The following is an 18,898-nucleotide window of genomic DNA, read 5'->3' on the forward strand; positions in this document are numbered from 1 at the left end:
TCTCATACATGAATGTCTAAAATGTAAGGCTGTAATTATTTGTATAATGTTATTCGTGGAAACAGAAGTCCTTATACATGTAAACAAAAAAGTCTAACATTACGTTAGTGGGTCGTATACAGGTGTGGAACGACAAAACAAATCGATAAAATGACCTGATCATAAAGTATATTTTTCTTGACTGTCACAACCATGGATGCTCACAACAGGCAGCATGCAACATATTTCGGCACGCCCACTCGTGGCTGCTGTTGCATGTTTATTTTGCAGATTGCGCTTGTTTCGCAGTAACAATGGAGCGGAACAGGCGGCGCCTCTAGCCAACTGACGCGACTCCGCCCAAACAAGTCACCCCAGTAAGCATATCTAACGCTCCTGTATTACCGTAGTTTTGCACGCGCATTTTACGCTCCGCTCTGAGACCGAGACCAAATCCGTGCTCGCGCACGAAATCCATTTACACTCCAGTAGTAGAGAGGGCCCTGATCCAGTCGCTTTGCTCCGTAAATTAAACAATCCGTTCGGTTAAAGCCCCGCACAAACGGTAAAAACGTACTGAAAGCGGCGGCGGTCCCTCGGCGAATCACACTGACCGAGCAGGAGCGGTTTGGAGAGGAAGAATGGCGGATTCGAGCAGCACCGCAGCGGTCGGGGCCGCAGGCTCCAACAGCGCTGCTGCTGCCGGGGCGGCTGGCACGGTGGCGCAGGATGGAGCGCCCGCAGCTGCGGGACCCAAGGCCGAGTCTGTTAAGGGCCAGATTTTTGATGTGGGCCCCCGCTACACGAACCTGTCCTACATCGGGGAGGGGGCGTACGGAATGGTTTGGTAAGTTGCGTTTGTCGTCTCTGTTGGGCCACCGTAGTGTTCAAGTCAAAAGTGCTAACGTTAGCCAACATAAGCTGTTTGTTAGCAAATACTGTTAGCCAGCTAACTCTAGCAATTGTATTCAACAAGCGTTGTCCATTAATTGAGAGTGCGGTGTCGATGTATGCTTTTTAAACTGCTGGCCAACATTCAGAAATTGTAACCTGAAGGCAGCCCCTGTTATGTAGCAGGTTAGCTGACAAGCTACAGGCGTGGCTATTACAGGAAACATAATTGGGAGTGATTGCGCAGGACCTTTGCTATCAGGAGAAATCTTTTGCAGACTGCATTTGACCGCACATTTGAGTTTGTTATCGCTAAAGTCGTTTTATACGTCTTGCGGCATTAGTCTCACAACCACATTTATCTCTACTTGAATTCTGATTGATAAACATTGAGCCTGCAGCACAGCTGCTGCAGGGGATGCGAGTGGGAATTTGTCAGTTGTAGCGAGGCCTTTCCTCTTGTTATCGCAGTATGTGATCTACAGCCCTGTGTGGACATGTTAAGCAACCCTGTTGCACTTGACATCAATGCCAAGTCATCGCAATCGAGGCTGAACTGTGAACAGGATCAGATGTGACAGCACTGCGTGTCAGTGCAAAGTGGATGGTAGCATGAGAGCAGAGCAACAACTCCATCTCACTAAGACACGCCGTGTAGATCATTTTCAAACGGCGGTGTGTCAGCACAGTTTTATTTTGTTAGTGTCATCATGGGGATGTGATTCCACGGTGGCAGCATTTGGTGTTTGTAAACATTGTCAACACCCACTGGTTAGTACAGTGAAAGAAAACCAATTATAGTTTAATCCTGTGATTTACACCATCTTCAAAACTGCATGTTCATCATTGTCCAGGTGTACAGCTGTTTTGTCACAGATGTGATTATTACTACTGTGTACATCCAGGGTTGGTTGTTCTTGTCACAGTATTTCAGCCATTAAAGATGGTACTAAGGCATGTGAGCTTGCCCAGTTTATGCATGTACATTTATGTGGTGTGTTGTGCAACAAGAAAACCGGCTTTCACCAATAGGGAAGATGTGATGTAACTATTGTTCCTGTTGAGGCTGAGTGTGTGTATAAACCGTAGATGGATTTTTTTTAGCACAAAGGGACAGTAAATTCAAGGGTCCCAGAAACGCAACCATTCACAGCTCCTCTCAGCCTCCATGTACTCTACACCTACACCACACTGCACCTACACTCAGGCATACACCTACAGTACTTCACAACATATCACAGCAAAAAGACGTGTCACGTGTGCATCCTGGCAGCGAGACAGTCTGCAACGCCCTTTCGGAGCTTAGTATTAGGCCAGTTTTTGATAACGTCATTGTGTGTGTGTGTGTGTGAATTGTACAGTGTGTAATATGAGACCTGTTTTGTGCTTCTTTCCACATCCTCCCCATCCAGCTCTGCTATGGACAACGTGACGAGCCAGCGCGTAGCCATCAAGAAAATCAGCCCATTTGAGCACCAGACGTACTGCCAGCGCACACTGAGGGAAATCAAGATCCTGCTGCGTTTCCACCATGAGAATATCATCGGCATCAACGACATTCTCAGGGCACGACACCTTGACAACATGAGGGATGTGTATCCTTTAATGCTTACATGAAGGGTCTCGCTGCATTCGTATGCAGGCCGCTAATGCGAATGTTCCTTATTCCCTAAACTTAGATTGAACCAAATTATTATTATTATTATTATTATTATTATTATTATTATTATTATTATAAAAAGTAGTTCAATCCTAAGCTTTTGGCAGTTTAAAGCATTATCATTATTTTTTTTAGTGGTGCTCCTACTATAAGTGTATCACTCAAAAGGTGCTAATTTAAACATCTGGTGATGTTGCATTCAATAACCTGTAAGAAAACCGTGTACAGTGACTTTGGAAGAGTAACTTTATTGCAACAGCTTTGCATTTCCATTTTAAGATGGAGAATGAGATTTCAGCTGTGACCACGCCAAACAAATAAAGAAGGAGATCCAGCTTTCAGTCACTATAATCTCGCTTTAGTGTAAAGCTTTAAGATTGGGTTAACCAAGAGTTCAGTGGAACAGTTAATAAGGAGAAAAACTTTGAAGACAATTATGTTTCTCATGGCCTTTATGGCTAGACGAGCTACCTTTTCAGCTAAATATTAATAGTAGTAAAATAGTTTTAAGGTGCTGGGTGTTACTGTTTGTACAATTGTGATTTTTGTTGTTTGTTTAATAGCATTGTCTGGAAGATGTTGGAACCAAAGTTAAAGCTGGCGTAGGCAGTTTTTGTTTTCCATCATTGGGCAAACATTACAAAATAACTTTTTAGCATATTGTAATTCAAGTGGACTGAGAGAAAACTAGACTTCTGCACCTCATCTTGGCTCTGTTTTCAGGCTTAAAAAATCTAGCCCATGTCAAGGGACTTTGGCCAATCCGGTCATTTCAGAGAGAGAGTGTTCCTATTGGCTGTTCTACAAATGTAGCTGCGCATGCACATACCTTAAGATGATGAAAGCCTTATTCAATGGCCGAAAATACTGCAGAGAAAGTTGCTATTCCATCATTGGCAACAACTGCCTCACTGCAAAGCAACCCAAAAAAGAAGATTGACTTATCCAAAAAAAGGAGAGAGTCTGACAATTAACTCAAAATAACATACATCAATATCGGAAAAGCGTTTCAGAGATGCAGATAAAAAAGTTGCCAATAGTTTAGCCTCCTGCTAACTGTAGCCAAATGAGTTAGCAGGAGCATCTGTCGAGGCTACAGTGGCCATGGTTTAATCTAAATTGGGTTGGAAAAACGATATGTGCCACTGTGACTGTCACTTTCTGCCACCAGTTAGGCTCCGCCCACAAAACATGTCATTGCTGTTTACAAACCCAAAAGAGGTCTATTGGCACACATTTTATTCATAAAAATGAACGTGAATCACAGTATGTCACGGTATGCTTTTCGGGCCCACAAGTTTGCAAAGAAAACAGGACGGTAATTCTCATAGACTTGTCGCTATTTAATGGCATCCCCGATGTTAGCCGAGTGCTGATGTAAGTTGCACATGCTCAGATTTAAACGGTTTACGGCGTAACGCCAAGGGATCCAGATCCGACCAAAGTTTTAGCTATCATCTGCACTCGACTCACATCGGGTAGCGACAGGGATGATTGAAATTACTGACTATTACTTCTACAAGTTTCTGGGTGAGGCATGGGCCTGTGCCGGCCTGGTGGGAGGGGCTTAGGACAGAGAGGGGAGAGCTGCAGGAGGGCGGCTGCATTTTTAAATTCTGGCAGTTGTTTTGCCCACCCCAGCTTTAGTGCAAAAGACATTTAAAGAAATTTAGATTACCTTATTCTACAGTTAAAAGTATAGGAAATTCTCTGTAATGTCTATGCACAAATGTTGCTAATTACTTTACGAACATTTATTGTCAGCTTTACCAAGTCAAGCTGTTTATCTACCACCATCTAAAACTAATAATTAGAGTATTTTGACTAGTTTTGATTTAACATATCCGCTCTTATCATTTGCCCACATTATTCAGCCTGAGCCACAGTAGTGATTTGCAGAGCAGCTAGCAGTGGGCTGTAGGCACGGCCGGTCAGTGAGTTGCTGCTGCTGCCCCGGCAGTTCCTCTGTGAAAAGCTGCTTTGTCCAGTTAAAACAGCCGAGGAAATGTGTGATGTCCTTTTTATTTTTTTTGTGTCTGGTTTTCTTGGTTGATCTCTTTAGTTGCTCCACTTCGTTGCTGACTTGTGGTGAATCCTAATCTGGGCAGATGTAACCAAATTCAGGGACGGCACCAACACCACTAAGTGGTTCTATTCTGTATGTAGATCAGCTGGTAGGAACATTGCCCACTCGGGTCGCTTATATCGACAAGACAAAGAGTCAACAGCCATGCCAGTGGCTCTGTAAGGCGGTCAGGCACAGGGCTGCTTTGAGCAAAATTCTAACATAAGCATGCTTAAATGCTTATGTTTAGTAGGTATAATGTTTACCATGGTATATCTTAGTTTAGTGTGATAGCCTGCTCACATTGTCTAATTGGTTGTAAACATAAAATAATGCTGAGGCTGATGGGAATGTTATTAGTTAGTTTTTCAGTCTCCACCAAAGTGGTGGACTCACTGACTGACCGACGTTGCCATTCCTAGAGCTACTCAAAAAAATGGAATGCTCTAATAATATGGCAAAAGTCAGCCGAAGGACATTTCTTACTATTCATGCTAATGTTTTAGACTCCTCTGGACTACAGGGTCCCTTGTGACTGTGTGCCAGATGTATTCATGATAGAATAACTCAAATGACACACTAGCCCATAGTTGCTGTGTTGCAGTTGGTAAATGTTGTTCATGTATTATTTGAGGAACAGAATTATTGCACCACTATTATTGCGCCTATTTGACCAACCTGACTGAAGTTTAGCCTCAGTTTTCTCTACATACTATACTGTAATAGAAAACATGACAGAGAAGTTATTGTGCCCAGAATCTGAAGGCCGAACCAAATCTAGGTTTTCACAAGGCAAATATAATATCAAGTATGGTTCAGCAACTCCTGGTTTGATTCGCTTCAACTTATGTTGTTGAATAATTTAGGACACATTCAAAATCACTTTCAGAGTGGTCTTTATGTTTCTCCCAGTGTTTCCTCTATGTTGATTTGACCGTGGCGGCCCCCCACGGCAACATTTCTGCCCCCCACGGTATCAGAAATAGGGCTGCATTGTTGGAGTGCATGTCGGAGAACGTTTGTATTTTAGGTGCATTATTTACATGCTGAAGTAGTTACACTGCATTAAGATAATGTAATTAATAGTGGGTTTATTGTTATTTTGCTATATGCTTAGCCTATATGTCGAGGTCAAAGTTGTCCTATATAGTAACTAAAAACGTACTCAAAATATACCTCATTGTGTGTTAATAGAGGTGACTAAATAAAGTGTCAGTTCCGTTTCATGGGGGGGAGGGGGGTGTTGAGACCTGCCCCCACTGCTAAAAAAAAAAATCCTAAAGGAAACACTGTTTCCCGGTGTCAGTGGATACTGTCGGCCCTCTTTGTTGTCCTCCTTGACCCGTGCGTCCTCCCAGCTACATCGTGCAGACTCTGATGGAGACGGACCTGTACAAGCTGCTGAAGACCCAGAGGCTGAGCAACGACCACGTCTGCTATTTCCTCTACCAGATCCTGCGAGGCCTCAAGTACATTCACTCAGCCAACGTGTTGCACCGTGACCTCAAGCCCTCCAACCTGCTCATCAACACCACCTGCGACCTCAAGGTCAACACACACACACACACACACACACACACACACACACACACACACACACACACACACACACACACACACAAGGGCTGCACGATATGAGGAAAATAACTAATTGCGATTATTTTGACTGATATTGCATTTGTGATATTATATTTAAATTTTTTTTTTTTTAATTGCTAGGATCTGTACCAAACAAAGATTTTTTTCTTTAGTTTGTAGGATATGATTTGTAGGCCAATACATATCTGCAGCACCACAATACTTTGCATTAATATGTTGTAAATGTAGTATCGGTGTTAAACATTCCCTGTGATTCAAAGTTCAAACATGGTAACTGGTTCATTTTTGAGAGACAAAAGTTAAAGAGAATTTTAACACAAGAACCATTATGTTTATTTAAATATTGGTAGCAGTTGCAAGTTACAATTCTCAAAAAGATTGAGGGGGAAAAAGAAGAATCTCAGGAATGTTGGCTATGGGTGATGGATTGACCTGAGCCCTAACTTGCTTGCCATGGCTCTTACTGTGCAACGAACGGTTGAATTTCAACATATAATACATATTCAAATTTGGTATTTGCAGATACTTATTACATTACTCACAGTTGGATTGTGATTGTGATACAGTGTGTGTTTTTTTTATTTAAGCAGCTAAGTAGCCAAAGTGAAATACTTCTGGAGTGTATTAATGAGGATCTAAACTATCTAAATTACTAACATGTATTGTTAGGTGTCAGTACCTTTTTAACCATCTAAATGCATTTTCCTTACCACCATAGCTGCAGGATGTTTAATGTGTAAGGGGCGTGGCCCTGGCAACCCTATAGTATTGTTGCTTCTTTCTCCATCTCTACCGTCATGAATACTCATATTTCCAAACTGAATAACTTGTAACATGCAGTTGATCAATGTATTTGGGATGACTGAAAGATACAGAATCATTTACATCCACTGCTTTTTTATATATGGAATAATGTACCTACAGAATGTTATGGAACTGCTTGATGCCCAATTAATTCACTGGGGGTTGCTATAATGGATTCTGGGAAATGGAGGAAATTGAGTGCATAGCATATAAGTTATAAATTAGCATCTTAGCATAATTACGTACAACTATTAAAAGGCCCTAAGAGCTGTGAACATCCATCCAAAATGTATTTTCCTTCAGAGTCATGGCTGCTCAGTTTGTTCCATCAGAGACTAATTCGACTCTTTCGACATTTTGTTTCTGCAATGATTTGTCAGTGTTCAAAATCCTAAAACAAGCTACTATAAACACATTGCTATGAGCCATCGGGTTCTCTTTGCCTTGTTGTTCAGCTTCGGAAAACACTTGTGAACTCTCAGCAGCCAACCATCAATCCCTGGATTAGTTGATCATGTGGGAGGAGTGAAGAACAAAGGCAGCACATGTTGCAGCTGCTTTCTGATACAGTCCTCTCCCTTATTATGCTTATACAGCTATACGTTACATCTGTGACTTCTTTATTCCACTGAATGTTATTTTAAATTACACTTTTTATAACAATGTATTTATTTATTTATTTATATATATATATAAATAAATAAATAAATAAATAAATTAAATTAAATTAAATTTATTATTTTTTTATATATATAAAAACATTGTTATAAAAAGTGTAATTTAAAAAATGTTATCTACGCAGCCAACAAAGGTAAGTAATGGTGCGTTCTTTTTGTCTTGTAATCGCGACTAGTAGCTCGAGTGTGACGTCACATCTGTGTCGAAAAATGAATAACCGCGGGTAGGCTACTGCTCTGCTTTCTGCTCAAGACTCGGCCATTGTTGTCATATAGCAACCGAGCGTCTCTAGCCAAGTTCAGCTGCACAAGCTACAAAATAACTAATTAGGCGGTATTTAACTCCTAATAAGACTGTAGTGACATGCCTATAGGTAGCAGTATACAGCGCTATGTGTACGACTTCTTCTTCATTTGGTTACAACAAAGACAAAAGTGCCTAAAATTGTAGAAAACCACAATGTTTACTACGTGTGATGCACGACGTAGCCGTCTTTGGAAGTGAACTCGGGGTCCTCTGAGTTCAGACGACTTGACGAGTGGTATATACGACCTCGGGGGCGTTCTTTTTGCAACTTCAGATTCGTAACTCCGGAAAAACGACTCGTAGATCGACTTCGGTGGACAAAAAGAACGCACCATAAGTAAATAAATAAATAAATATATAAGGATCAAATTCCTCCCCTACTCTGTGCATTGTGTACAGTATTACTCTGCTAGAATACTGCCTGTCCCCACATTTCCTGCAATTTTGGTATTTTATCAAACAGAAAAACTTGGTTGGGGGTGTGGGGCTTAACCTGTATAAATATGAAGTTTCTGACCTCTGACCGTGTTATCCTCAGATCTGTGACTTTGGCCTGGCACGGATAGCCGACCCCGAGCACGACCACACAGGTTTCTTGACCGAGTACGTGGCCACGCGTTGGTACAGGGCTCCAGAAATCATGCTCAACTCAAAGGTAGGTCTGTGAGGAACTGGTGTGGATTCTGTATTGGACTGGAAAGCTTCTTAGTTTGTTGACTATATGTACTGTATGTGCGTTTGTGTCCCAGGGCTACTCCAAGTCTATTGACATCTGGTCAGTGGGCTGCATCTTGGCTGAGATGTTGTCCAACAGGCCTATCTTCCCCGGGAAACACTACTTGGACCAGCTCAACCACATACTGGGTGAGTTTTCCCTCATTTGAAGCACCTAGGACGTTCATCAACTATTTTTATTTGCAGGACATTGAAGTTTGCATCCACTCTGATTTCTTCTTTGTTTGCCCAGCTATGCTTTAAATTACAACCAATTCAAACGGCATGTACATATAACCTTTTCAGTATTCTTCACTTAAGTAACTCAATGTTTTGAAAAACTAAAATTCACAGTTTCAAGTAAATAAAGTGAGATGTGATTGAGCTGAAAATGTGGCGTGCAACCCTTGTTTCGATGGCATTCAAGCAGGTTTTCACCAGACTAACAACCACGTCTTCACCATCAATTGAGTAGCCATATTGAAATATGTTCCTCACTCTTACTCTGTGTGCAGGCGTCCTTGGCTCGCCTTCTCAAGATGATCTGAACTGCATTATCAACATGAAGGCGAGGAACTACCTGCAGTCCCTGCCTCATAAACCCAGGATCCCCTGGGAGAGTCTCTACAAGGCAGACTCAAAAGGTATGGCACCGCACCGCATTATTCATTTGTAAACCTGGAATGTAAGGGGAGAAATTAAGAAGTATATATTTCACATGAAAAATTTAAAACCTTTGTATGGCCCATAGTTAGCAGCAGATGCTGCTGTGTAGTTAACGCTAACTCACATACTGGTGGCTGTGAAAATAAACTTGCAGGTCAGAGGACTGTGCTGGTTCTTTTCTAACTGTTAAGATCAGTGTGACAAGATGGAGCAACAAATAGGGCTGCACAATATATTGTTGTTTTATCGTTACCGCGATATCATCCGCTGCAATAAACACTCAGATATTTTTAGTTAGTTGAAAGAGAATATCAACACAAAACTGCACTTTAAAATGTAACTTTGGTTCTTTTTTTGGGCTGCCTTTTTATATTCCATTCAATATTTAATTTGTTCTGTTTATTAAAAGAATGTTGGAAATTATTTCCTTTTCATTTGTTTTAAATTCAATAAGCAGTTTGTTGTATTTTAACAGAATACAGAAAGCAGCAGAACGGAGTACACTTCAATATACGTTTATTTATCGCAAGTAATGTTGTTATCATGATATTCAACAAGATCGCATATTTTCCTCGTACAGTGCAGCCCTAGCAACCAAGTGTTTAAGGTCTCCTGTAACTGACGCTGAAACGCCACATCCTACCTCCTATAAACCTGAAGAACAATTATCTAACAGGCTTTTAATAATCCTTTTGTCAGATTATCTGTACACAGCCTTTGTACGAGCTTTGTTTGTTTACATTCACAATAAGCATGAAGGAGAAAGTAAAGTTCAGAGCTTCAAACAAGAACATCCAGTGAAGTAATATAATATATATCACATTGTAAAATTGTCCTAGCATTAATATATGTTCAAATTCTATTAAAATGATTTCAACACAGTATGGTTATTTAGATTTGTGTGCCAGTGAAAAATCAAAGTTATACAGGGAATGAAAAATAAGTCAATCATTTTGAAAATACTGTGTGCACATGACGATATTAGATTGTGATGTCTCCACGATCTGCTTTTACAGAGAGATTGTTGGTATCGTGCTACAGTACGCATCCCTTGTAGTTCTATCTACGGCTCCAGTGTTTCCCGTGCATACAGTGGCGCAATGCTAGCTGCGAGCTAACAACGACAACGGTGCTCCCACTGGCTAACTGATCTCTGCCTCTGCACGCCGCGCTACCCGAGTCAGGCTTCTGTGGGAGATCAGTGCTTAGGCCGGTTACACACTGGCTGATGGCGTGTCCGTTTATATTTCGGCTCCCATGTTAACAGGTCAGAGCTTACACACTGTCTGCGTGACATGCATGTCTCAGGCACGGCTCGAGAAAATGCGTGCCTGCTAGAAATAGAACCAACGCCTATTTTTCACGCAACACTCAAGCGTGTTGGAAGCGTTTCCAGGCAAAATAGAATAGGGAAAAATGTTTGTCATTTAGACACGAATACATATTAATAAATGACATGTTGATGTTTCAAAGTCTCAAGGTTTTGATATAAATGCAGATATATAAATGTAATTTAAAAAAAATATAGATTTTCTAATATTGCATTGGTTCTGTCAATACAGAACGAAATATTCTGCAGCCTATTTTGCCGTCAATACTGCAGACGTTGTGTTTGCTGTAATCAAATCCGTATATATTTATGTTTAACATGGTATTTAATTTTATCAATGGGAAACATACATGTGTCCAGACAAGGCTAGCAGCAGCAGTGCCGCATCAGACACGTTTCTGGTGTGTGAAGACATAGAAGAATCCTCGCAGCTGACACACAACAGAAAAGCCACACTCACCCCACACAGTCAGTGTGTAACCGGCCTTATATGCAAGCTCCTGCTGCTGACGAGCGGATGTGGAAGGGAGGGGGGGGGAACAGACGCTAACAGCTACAGTGCAAACAGAGCATTAGTTAGCTCCATGTTTAGCTCACAACTGCTTTCTTTGGTTGGTTTTCTTTTTTCCCCACATAAATCTGTTATTGACATTAAATTCACCGATGAAACAACCAACTCAGAAACACTAGCAAATGAAACTAAACAAAAATCGCCTTGGGGATTGCTTTAGCATTTCACATCCTTGGAGTGTAATATTTCTGTTAACTATTGTTCTAGTCCAGTGTCTGTATTTTTCCCATTTTCTGTCCAGTTGTGCTTCTTGTAGTCTCAGTTTGTCGGTCAGTCTTTCAATTGAAAAGATTTCTTCCACAATCGTTAGCCATCGGTTCTTCCTTGGTGGTGTTTCCTTACCCCAGTTCCTAGTGAGCGCTTTCTTGCCAGCTACTAGCAGTATTTTGATCACTAGCAATACTATTTTCTTCAGGGGATTTACATAGATAAAGCACCAAACAACTTTTAGGGACCTTAACCCTAGTATTCATCTTTGGTTGTTTTAGTGTCCGTCCAATAAACATTTTGACAGTGAAATAAAAATGAATACAACTGAAAGAAACTGAACTAACTGAAGCTCTTGATGAATCTAACGCAGCTCTGGACCTGCTGGGACGCATGTTGACCTTTAACCCCGTGAAGCGCATCAGCGTTGAGGAGGCCCTGGCTCATCCTTACCTGGAGCAGTACTACGATCCCACAGATGAGGTACGCACAGATGGAGCCATCAATTCAGGCCCAATTTCTGAATGAATCCACTATTGCTGTAGCACAAGGCAATCAGTGAAAATAACTTGCCTGTTGATTTGAAACAAAACTTGCAAGATGGAGGAATGTTACTCCAACTTTTATAAGATTTTAGTTGTAAAAACAGTGCCTTCTCAGTCTTGTCTGTATTTAAAATGTATTCCACAGAGCAATCTGCACCAACTGAGCAAATGCAAGTCAGCCAAGTTTTGAGATTTGCACAAATGTTGGAGGCAGAAGGGCCTGTTCATTCAAACATGTTTGTCATTGTTTTCAACCATGAGCCAAGATTTAATTGTGAGCCTTTTCCTGCTTTGTGCTGAAAAGCCTCTTAGCTGTTTGGAATGCAGTTAGTATTAAGTTTGCTCTGTGGTTTGGAGGGGGGTAAAGAATGCAAACACATCTCAGGTTACGTCAGCATAGACTGAATCCTAGTACTGTTTGGTAGAAATCTAAATGTTGGATTTCTTCACTGTTTTTTCCAGTTTCATAGCCTTTAAGTCGCTTTACAAAATTACAGCTTCTGTTAAATTTAATTTATAACTGTGTTTTACTTTTTTTATTCTTAGTGTCCTGATCAATTCCAACGTTTTACTGCACTGTTCAGGTTGCATAAAGCCTCTCAAGCTTTGGCAGCAGCAGTTTCAGAGCCTAACTTTTATATAAGCTGCAGCTGCCTTTTTTAAGTTTAATAACTGTGCAGCTTGTTGCAACAACGCACTTCTCAATTTTACCACCAAGACTTTATTTTTAAAGCTAGGTTTTAAGGGCATAGCTCTCCAGCTTGAGTTGAAAGTTTTGTACAATGTGTGGGTGTTATTTGTTTTATTTTTATTTTTTATTTTTTTTGGTGTGTAGCCGGTAGCAGAGGAGCCCTTCACTTTCTCCATGGAACTGGATGACCTTCCTAAGGAAAAGCTGAAGGAACTGATCTACGAGGAGACTGCTCGTTTCCAGGAAACCTACCAGGGCTCCTGAGACGCACAGGTACGTGGAAAAGGCCGGTTACCTCGCAGCCAAACGCACATAGTCGCAGCAATCCAAGATTCTGCTGATATAGGTCGAACAATTAATACCTGAAATATATTTTAGAAGATGTTTCTTTCCAGGTATACCTTGATATACACCATAAGTGCTTCACCTAATGATGCAGCTACAGATCAAGCCAGTTCTTTTGGTCATAAGTCTGGTTGATAACAGGTTGATCCGAATGATAAAAAGCTAAATGATGTCTTTATTGGCCTGTGCGTGAATCCTACAGTATTTGAGGGTGACGGTTGGTGGCGTACTCAAGCACGCCTTGTAGTGACTGAAACACACCGGAGAGGTTGAAAAGAGACTGATGCAAATGAGTGTGTTCTGTTAAAAGAGAATTGCAACATCAGTCAAAAAATCTACCACTTCTTTAAAAAAAAAAAAAAAAAAGCTGCAGTCTTTTTTTTTTTTTTTTTCTCACCCGATGTTTGATTCCGTTTTCTTCAGAACTGCAAGAGCTCTGAAGAGACTTTGTTGTGATTCGAGACCACAAGATGTCGGTGGAGCAAATGGCATTCATGCGTTTATTCAAACTCATCCAAAACCTCAACTGTTCGAAACATGGAACTACCATGTCCCTCAATTATTCTGACTTAAATTTATGTAAAGGGAAAGTTGCCCAGCAGGTTCATCAAACATATTATATTTGAAGGACAAATCCTCTAAAACAGAGTTGATATTGTCCGGTAAACAGTCTGAATGTCCTGCTGCTATCAGAGCGTATAGTATTCATCGTCTATGCTTTATATCCAGGGGGAGGGAATTGATGTGAGAAAAGGACTTTAGAAATGTAAAATGTGAGGAGACATAGCTACATATGATTAAAAAGGATTTTTACTGTTATTCCAGTTAGTGTTTGTCAAGAGGATGTCAGCTGTGAATGCATTTCCGTTCAATTAAATGGAAATATTAAGATTTATTTGACATAATTATGAAACAAATTTAAGATTTACATTTTATTTCAAATACTAAGGTAATGTTTGCAGGACCATATCAGAAACCTCAACATGAAATTAAAGGGAAAATTGAGGGCAACTTGGGGTCTTAAATTTCTAGGGCTGGGCGATATGGAGAAAGTCAGATATCACGATATTTTTGACCAAATGCCTCCGATATCGATACCGCAACGAAATTTGTAGTGTTGACTATTGGTGCTTTCACAAAATATTTACACAATGACATTTTTGATAACTAATCATCAGTAATGTGGATATAATGACTAATTGGGTAAAGGCAAATAGTAGAACAGTTACAACAGTCTGGTTAGTTTAGAAAATGACATCACTTTACCGTAATGCAGCCTTTAAAACCAGGAAAAGACACTTATGCCATATTACGATATTCAAAGACAATAGCTAGTCTCATATCACAATATAGATATATTGCCCAGCTCTAATTTCACCATTATTAGTTCTGCTACCTCATATCTTAGCACATGTTGAGTGGGTTAGCCGGATCCTACAGAGTAATGGAAGTTAGAATGAGACTTAATATTCATTAATTCAAAGTGGGCCTAAGTGCATTTCCTTTTACTTTTCTTTTTTTTTTTAGCCCTAAAGAGTGACAAAGCCACACCGAGGCTTGGAACAAGAAGACCCCAACGACATGCTAAAACAAAACGAAAAATGCATCTTCAAGAAACCGACAAAAAGAGAAAACAAGAAATGAACATTTAACTGCTTATCTTTCTATTTCTACTGCAGGAGAGCTAAGTTTAACTTTTTTTCTGTGGTGGGGTGGGGTGGGGTGGTAGGGTCTGTCGTACTCATGCTGTTTCAGTTTTAACCCTGTTGGACTCTCCATCCTCTTGCCTCACATTTAGTTTTCCCGTTAAAGGTCCTGCCTCATCCCGTCCCATTTACAGTAACTCACTGTGTCTCGCCTGTCCCGATCAGACCCCTTTTCCGCCTCTCTCCTGCAGCTGTTGCTGGAGCTCTCTCTGTTGCTCCCTCTCATATAAACTACTGTATTAACCAACACCATAACTCTCTTGTCTTGCACCATGTAAATTACAACCTGGAAAAATTTGAGGGCTAAAAGAACGGGGATGCTAATCGGGTGTATGTGTGTGTGTATATACAAAAATATAAAAGCTTGTGCTCGTCTCAGTTTTTGTTTGTACACCGTTGTTCGAGTGTTTTCGGATCAGTCGTATCTGTATGTTTTGGGGTTTGTATTTGCTAGTCTTTTTTTTTTTTGAACACTTGATTTTGAGACAAACATTCAATGTTTTTACTGGCATGTTGACAGGTTTATAGATACCATTTTTTCTTCTTGTCGTCGCTCTTTTTCTTTTCTTTTTCTTTTTTTAAAAAAACAACAACAAAAAACTGTATGATGTTCATATGAATGCATGCGTTCCTGAAATTAACCAAAGTGGCAGAGAGATGCAGGAAACTTGGCGGAGAAGCAACTAAGTAATATCTATAATCGTTTTGAATCGTACCTTAAACATATTTCTTGACCTGTAACTTGTACCAAGGACAGACTACCCCCTCCATTTGTGGAAAGTTGGTTATATTCAGGAGGCGCTACATGATTGGAACAAATGGAAATCAAACAGCCAAAAAATATAGTTTATATAATTGTGTATTGATTAAAATAACAGTGACACCTAGCCCCATTTTCCAGAACGTTCACGGTACTCTGTGCCATGTCAAAACGTTTTTTGGTTTTTCTGATGATCAGGAACTACCTGCCTTAATGTAAGTTTATACGGTGGAAGGATATCGGTATAACGTTACTGCATCGTCCACATTTTAGCCCCACAGCGTCCCTTTACAATGTAATACAAAATCAAATCGCTGATCCAGTGTCGGTATTACATTCCTATATTAAATTACATTTCTGCTACAAATGCATAGCAGTTGAATGGTGAACTACTTGTCTCATAACATCACTGAAGCCCCTTGTTGTTCCTCAGCTCCTCTTGATCCTGCATTTTAGTGAATCCTCTATTTCCACAGCCCTGTCTGGGAACACATACGGCATTCTGGAAAATGGGGTCTGGTTGACAGCCTTTCCATCCCACCATGCTGTTTTTGTACTGCGTTCCTATTTGCTACCGTTTGTCCCAGGGCGACTGTACGGAGTCGAGCGTGTATGCAGGCTTGGACCTAACTACCGAAGCGAAGGCCCAAATCTAAACAGATTCACGTATTCAAAGTGGCCATACTTGAACGCGGTCTAAAGAAGAGCACTTTCCAACGAGCAATTTCAGATTATGATCTTTCTGGCTCATTGATGTGAGTGTTGAATGTAAATGGCCTGAATTTCCGGAGTCTGTTGCTGCAGCTTAGTGTTCGCCAGTTGTGATCTTTTACATGAATGGCACCTCATTTACGACTACTGAGAAAACTGTACATGTCGCTGATGAATGCTATGTTCACGACATATGGTAGAGATGGAAAAAATTCCCATGTACAACTTGCAAGTGTCATCCAGACGGGTTATAAATCAGAGCTTTCAGAAAAGTCGTCACTACGAGATGCAAGTTGACAGAAGAGCTATTTAAAAGTTGGAAACTCCGATATGACGTGAATGTGGCATAATCAACGACATAATGGTCAAACCCAGGAATGTCGGATTGCTGTACAGTTATTCCTGCTCAGTGCACAGCCAAGCAACCATCATCACTTAGGTGTGTGTGTGTGTGTGTGTGTGGTGTGTGTGTGTGTGTGTGTGTGTGTGTGTGTGTGTGTGTCCTCTCTGCTCGTTTTCTTTTTGCGCTCCTGTTCCCGCTCGCCTGTGTGTTTTTCCCCGGCTACCTGTGAACATACTGGATGTTTATTCTTCAACGTGGACGATTTAACGCTACATCGTTTCTCAGATGGCGTGTTTCTTTGAGGGTGTGCGTGTGTATAATGTGTGTCTTTGTTGTTCCTGTCGGTGTCTCCTCCCTCCTGTCTTTGTTCTGGATGTGACTGTATTAATTGCGGCCTGGCGGAGCACCACCTGCAGGTCCAGCTCAGTCTGCACTAATTTCTGCCTGTTGCACTGGGACCCCCCCCCAACAAATGGACCAACATGCACTGGATTCTCTCTCTCTCTCTCTCTCTCTCTCTCTCTCTCTCTCTCTCTCTCTCTCTCTCTCTCTCTCTCAGGGCAGGCCTGTGATGCTAAAAGACTCCAGATCCGGAGCACTCACCGGCCTCGCCCTCTTGCAGCAAAAATCATTGATTTGTTTTTTACGGGCTCGAGCTGCGCCATAGGCGGTTTTCTCAGAAGCCATAGCCAGCACTTTGGGATCGGTGTGAGGCTTTTGCGGTGCATGTGGTGATATCCATCTTATTTGTTCAACCTCCTCACTCGCACCACGCTTTACTCAAAGGGCTGCCTCCCCCCGTCCTCCTCCTCCCCCCTCTTCTGTCTGCTCCTCCACAGTGGGATCGGTGAAGACCTTCTAACCCATATCACTGACTTTGCCGCCACTTTTCCTCCTGCAGAAAATCATTGCCCCTGTCTCGCCTGGATCACAGATCACGGATGGTCATACATGCAGGAAACTCGCATAACTCAATCAGCACGCCTGCACTTTGTCTTTCCAGCCACGCTCTCTGCTCTCCCAATGTTGTTTTTCTCTTGTGTCCTCCCTCTTCAGCTTTAAGTTTTGCCTGCTGTGTGTGTTAAAGCTCATGGATCGTCGGCAGTAATTTATGTCTGTGTAGGAGTGTATCTGCTCACCAGTAACATAAAGCCAAGGTGTGTGTGTGTGTGTGTGTGTGTGTGTGTGTGTGTGTGTGTGTGTGTGTGTGTGTGTGTGTGTGTGTGTGTGTGTGTGTGTGTGTGTGTGTGTGTGTGTGTGTGTGTGTGTGTGTGTGTGTGTGTGTGTGTGTGTGTGTGTGTGTGTGTGTGTGTGTGTGTGTGTGTGTGTGTGTGTCCCTGCCGTTACCTGTGCTTTTACATCTGAGAGATTTTTATTTTCTTCTTTTTGACCATAACCCATAAACAGTCGTACAGATATTTAGTATGTATTTCAAGTATATTTGGTCACCAGTCAACCAGGCCCTACCTTGCTTTTCTTTTCTTTTTTTTCTTTTTTTTTATCTTATCTTGCAGACATGCCACCAAACATCTCACCGGGTAACCATGGGAACGAACCAAGAGGACCATTTTGCAATCCTCCTGACACACGCACACACACACACTTCCTCTCTCTTTCTGAGGAGTGTGCGTGTTAGTGAAAACTTAAACACACCATATACATTGAAACAGTATCGATGAGTCTAAAGGCCTGTCCGTCATGAGGCCTGTTTCCAGATATTGTTGTTTTTAAATGGCTGTTCTTATTATCGCTATTGTTGTTCTATTGGTGAGTTGTTGTATTTTCTTCTCGTTGGTTATTTTTTTTTTTTTTTTACATAAAAGGGAGTTAAGTTGTATCATTTTTTTTTTATAATTAGGATGTTTTTATTTGTATTTTTTTCTCTTATGGGCGTGTTTATTATTGGCAGTGTTCAATCTTTATGAAACCTTTTTTTTTTTTTTTTTCTTTTTGATTTCCCCTCCAGGATCTTATAAGGAATTATTTTAAAAGAAGATATAAGTAGATTGTCAAAGAGATATGAGTTATTGAGGGTTATAGTCTGTATATTCTATGGGTATTATGAATTAAACGATTAACAAAGAAACAACAGAATTATATACATAAATAAAATTTCCTGATACTGTTACAACTGTTTGTGGATGCTTTTTTTCTGCCTGCTGGTCTCTTGTTTTTGTCCTTCTATGGTATTTTCAGCACTTTTTTTACATCCTGTCATTGAACTTCAGGGGCTGGTTTTAGAAACAAATACTTAGAGTATGAGTTAGATCAGATTAACAGACTTCAGAAAAACTGGATCTCTGGGAAGTAAGATCCATAAATACACC

The 18,898-nt window shown here is 40.9% G+C and overlaps 1 protein-coding gene across 2 annotated transcripts; it reads left to right on the top strand.

Annotated features, from left to right (window-relative positions):
* Window positions 1-403: 403 nt before the first annotated feature.
* mapk3 (mitogen-activated protein kinase 3) lies at window positions 404-18,699 on the top strand. Of its 2 annotated transcripts, XR_005641904.1 has the most exons (10): window positions 404-826; window positions 2,283-2,465; window positions 5,954-6,143; window positions 8,521-8,637; window positions 8,732-8,846; window positions 9,212-9,340; window positions 11,844-11,953; window positions 12,851-12,979; window positions 14,579-16,687; window positions 17,729-18,699. XR_005641904.1 is itself a non-coding variant. In XM_039825207.1 (9 exons), exons 1-8 carry the CDS (start codon window positions 621-623, stop codon window positions 12,968-12,970), a joined length of 1,170 nt encoding a protein of 389 aa, XP_039681141.1. In that variant the 5' UTR covers window positions 404-620; the 3' UTR covers window positions 12,971-12,979; window positions 14,579-18,699. The 2 variants fall into 2 exon arrangements, 1 of the variants encoding a protein (XP_039681141.1); XM_039825207.1 differs by having other exon boundaries at window positions 14,579-18,699.
* Window positions 18,700-18,898: the final 199 nt, after the last annotated feature.

This window comes from Perca fluviatilis, chromosome 15, assembly GCF_010015445.1.
Source record: "Perca fluviatilis chromosome 15, GENO_Pfluv_1.0, whole genome shotgun sequence".
In the NCBI taxonomy this organism is placed as follows: Eukaryota; Metazoa; Chordata; class Actinopteri; order Perciformes; family Percidae; genus Perca; species Perca fluviatilis.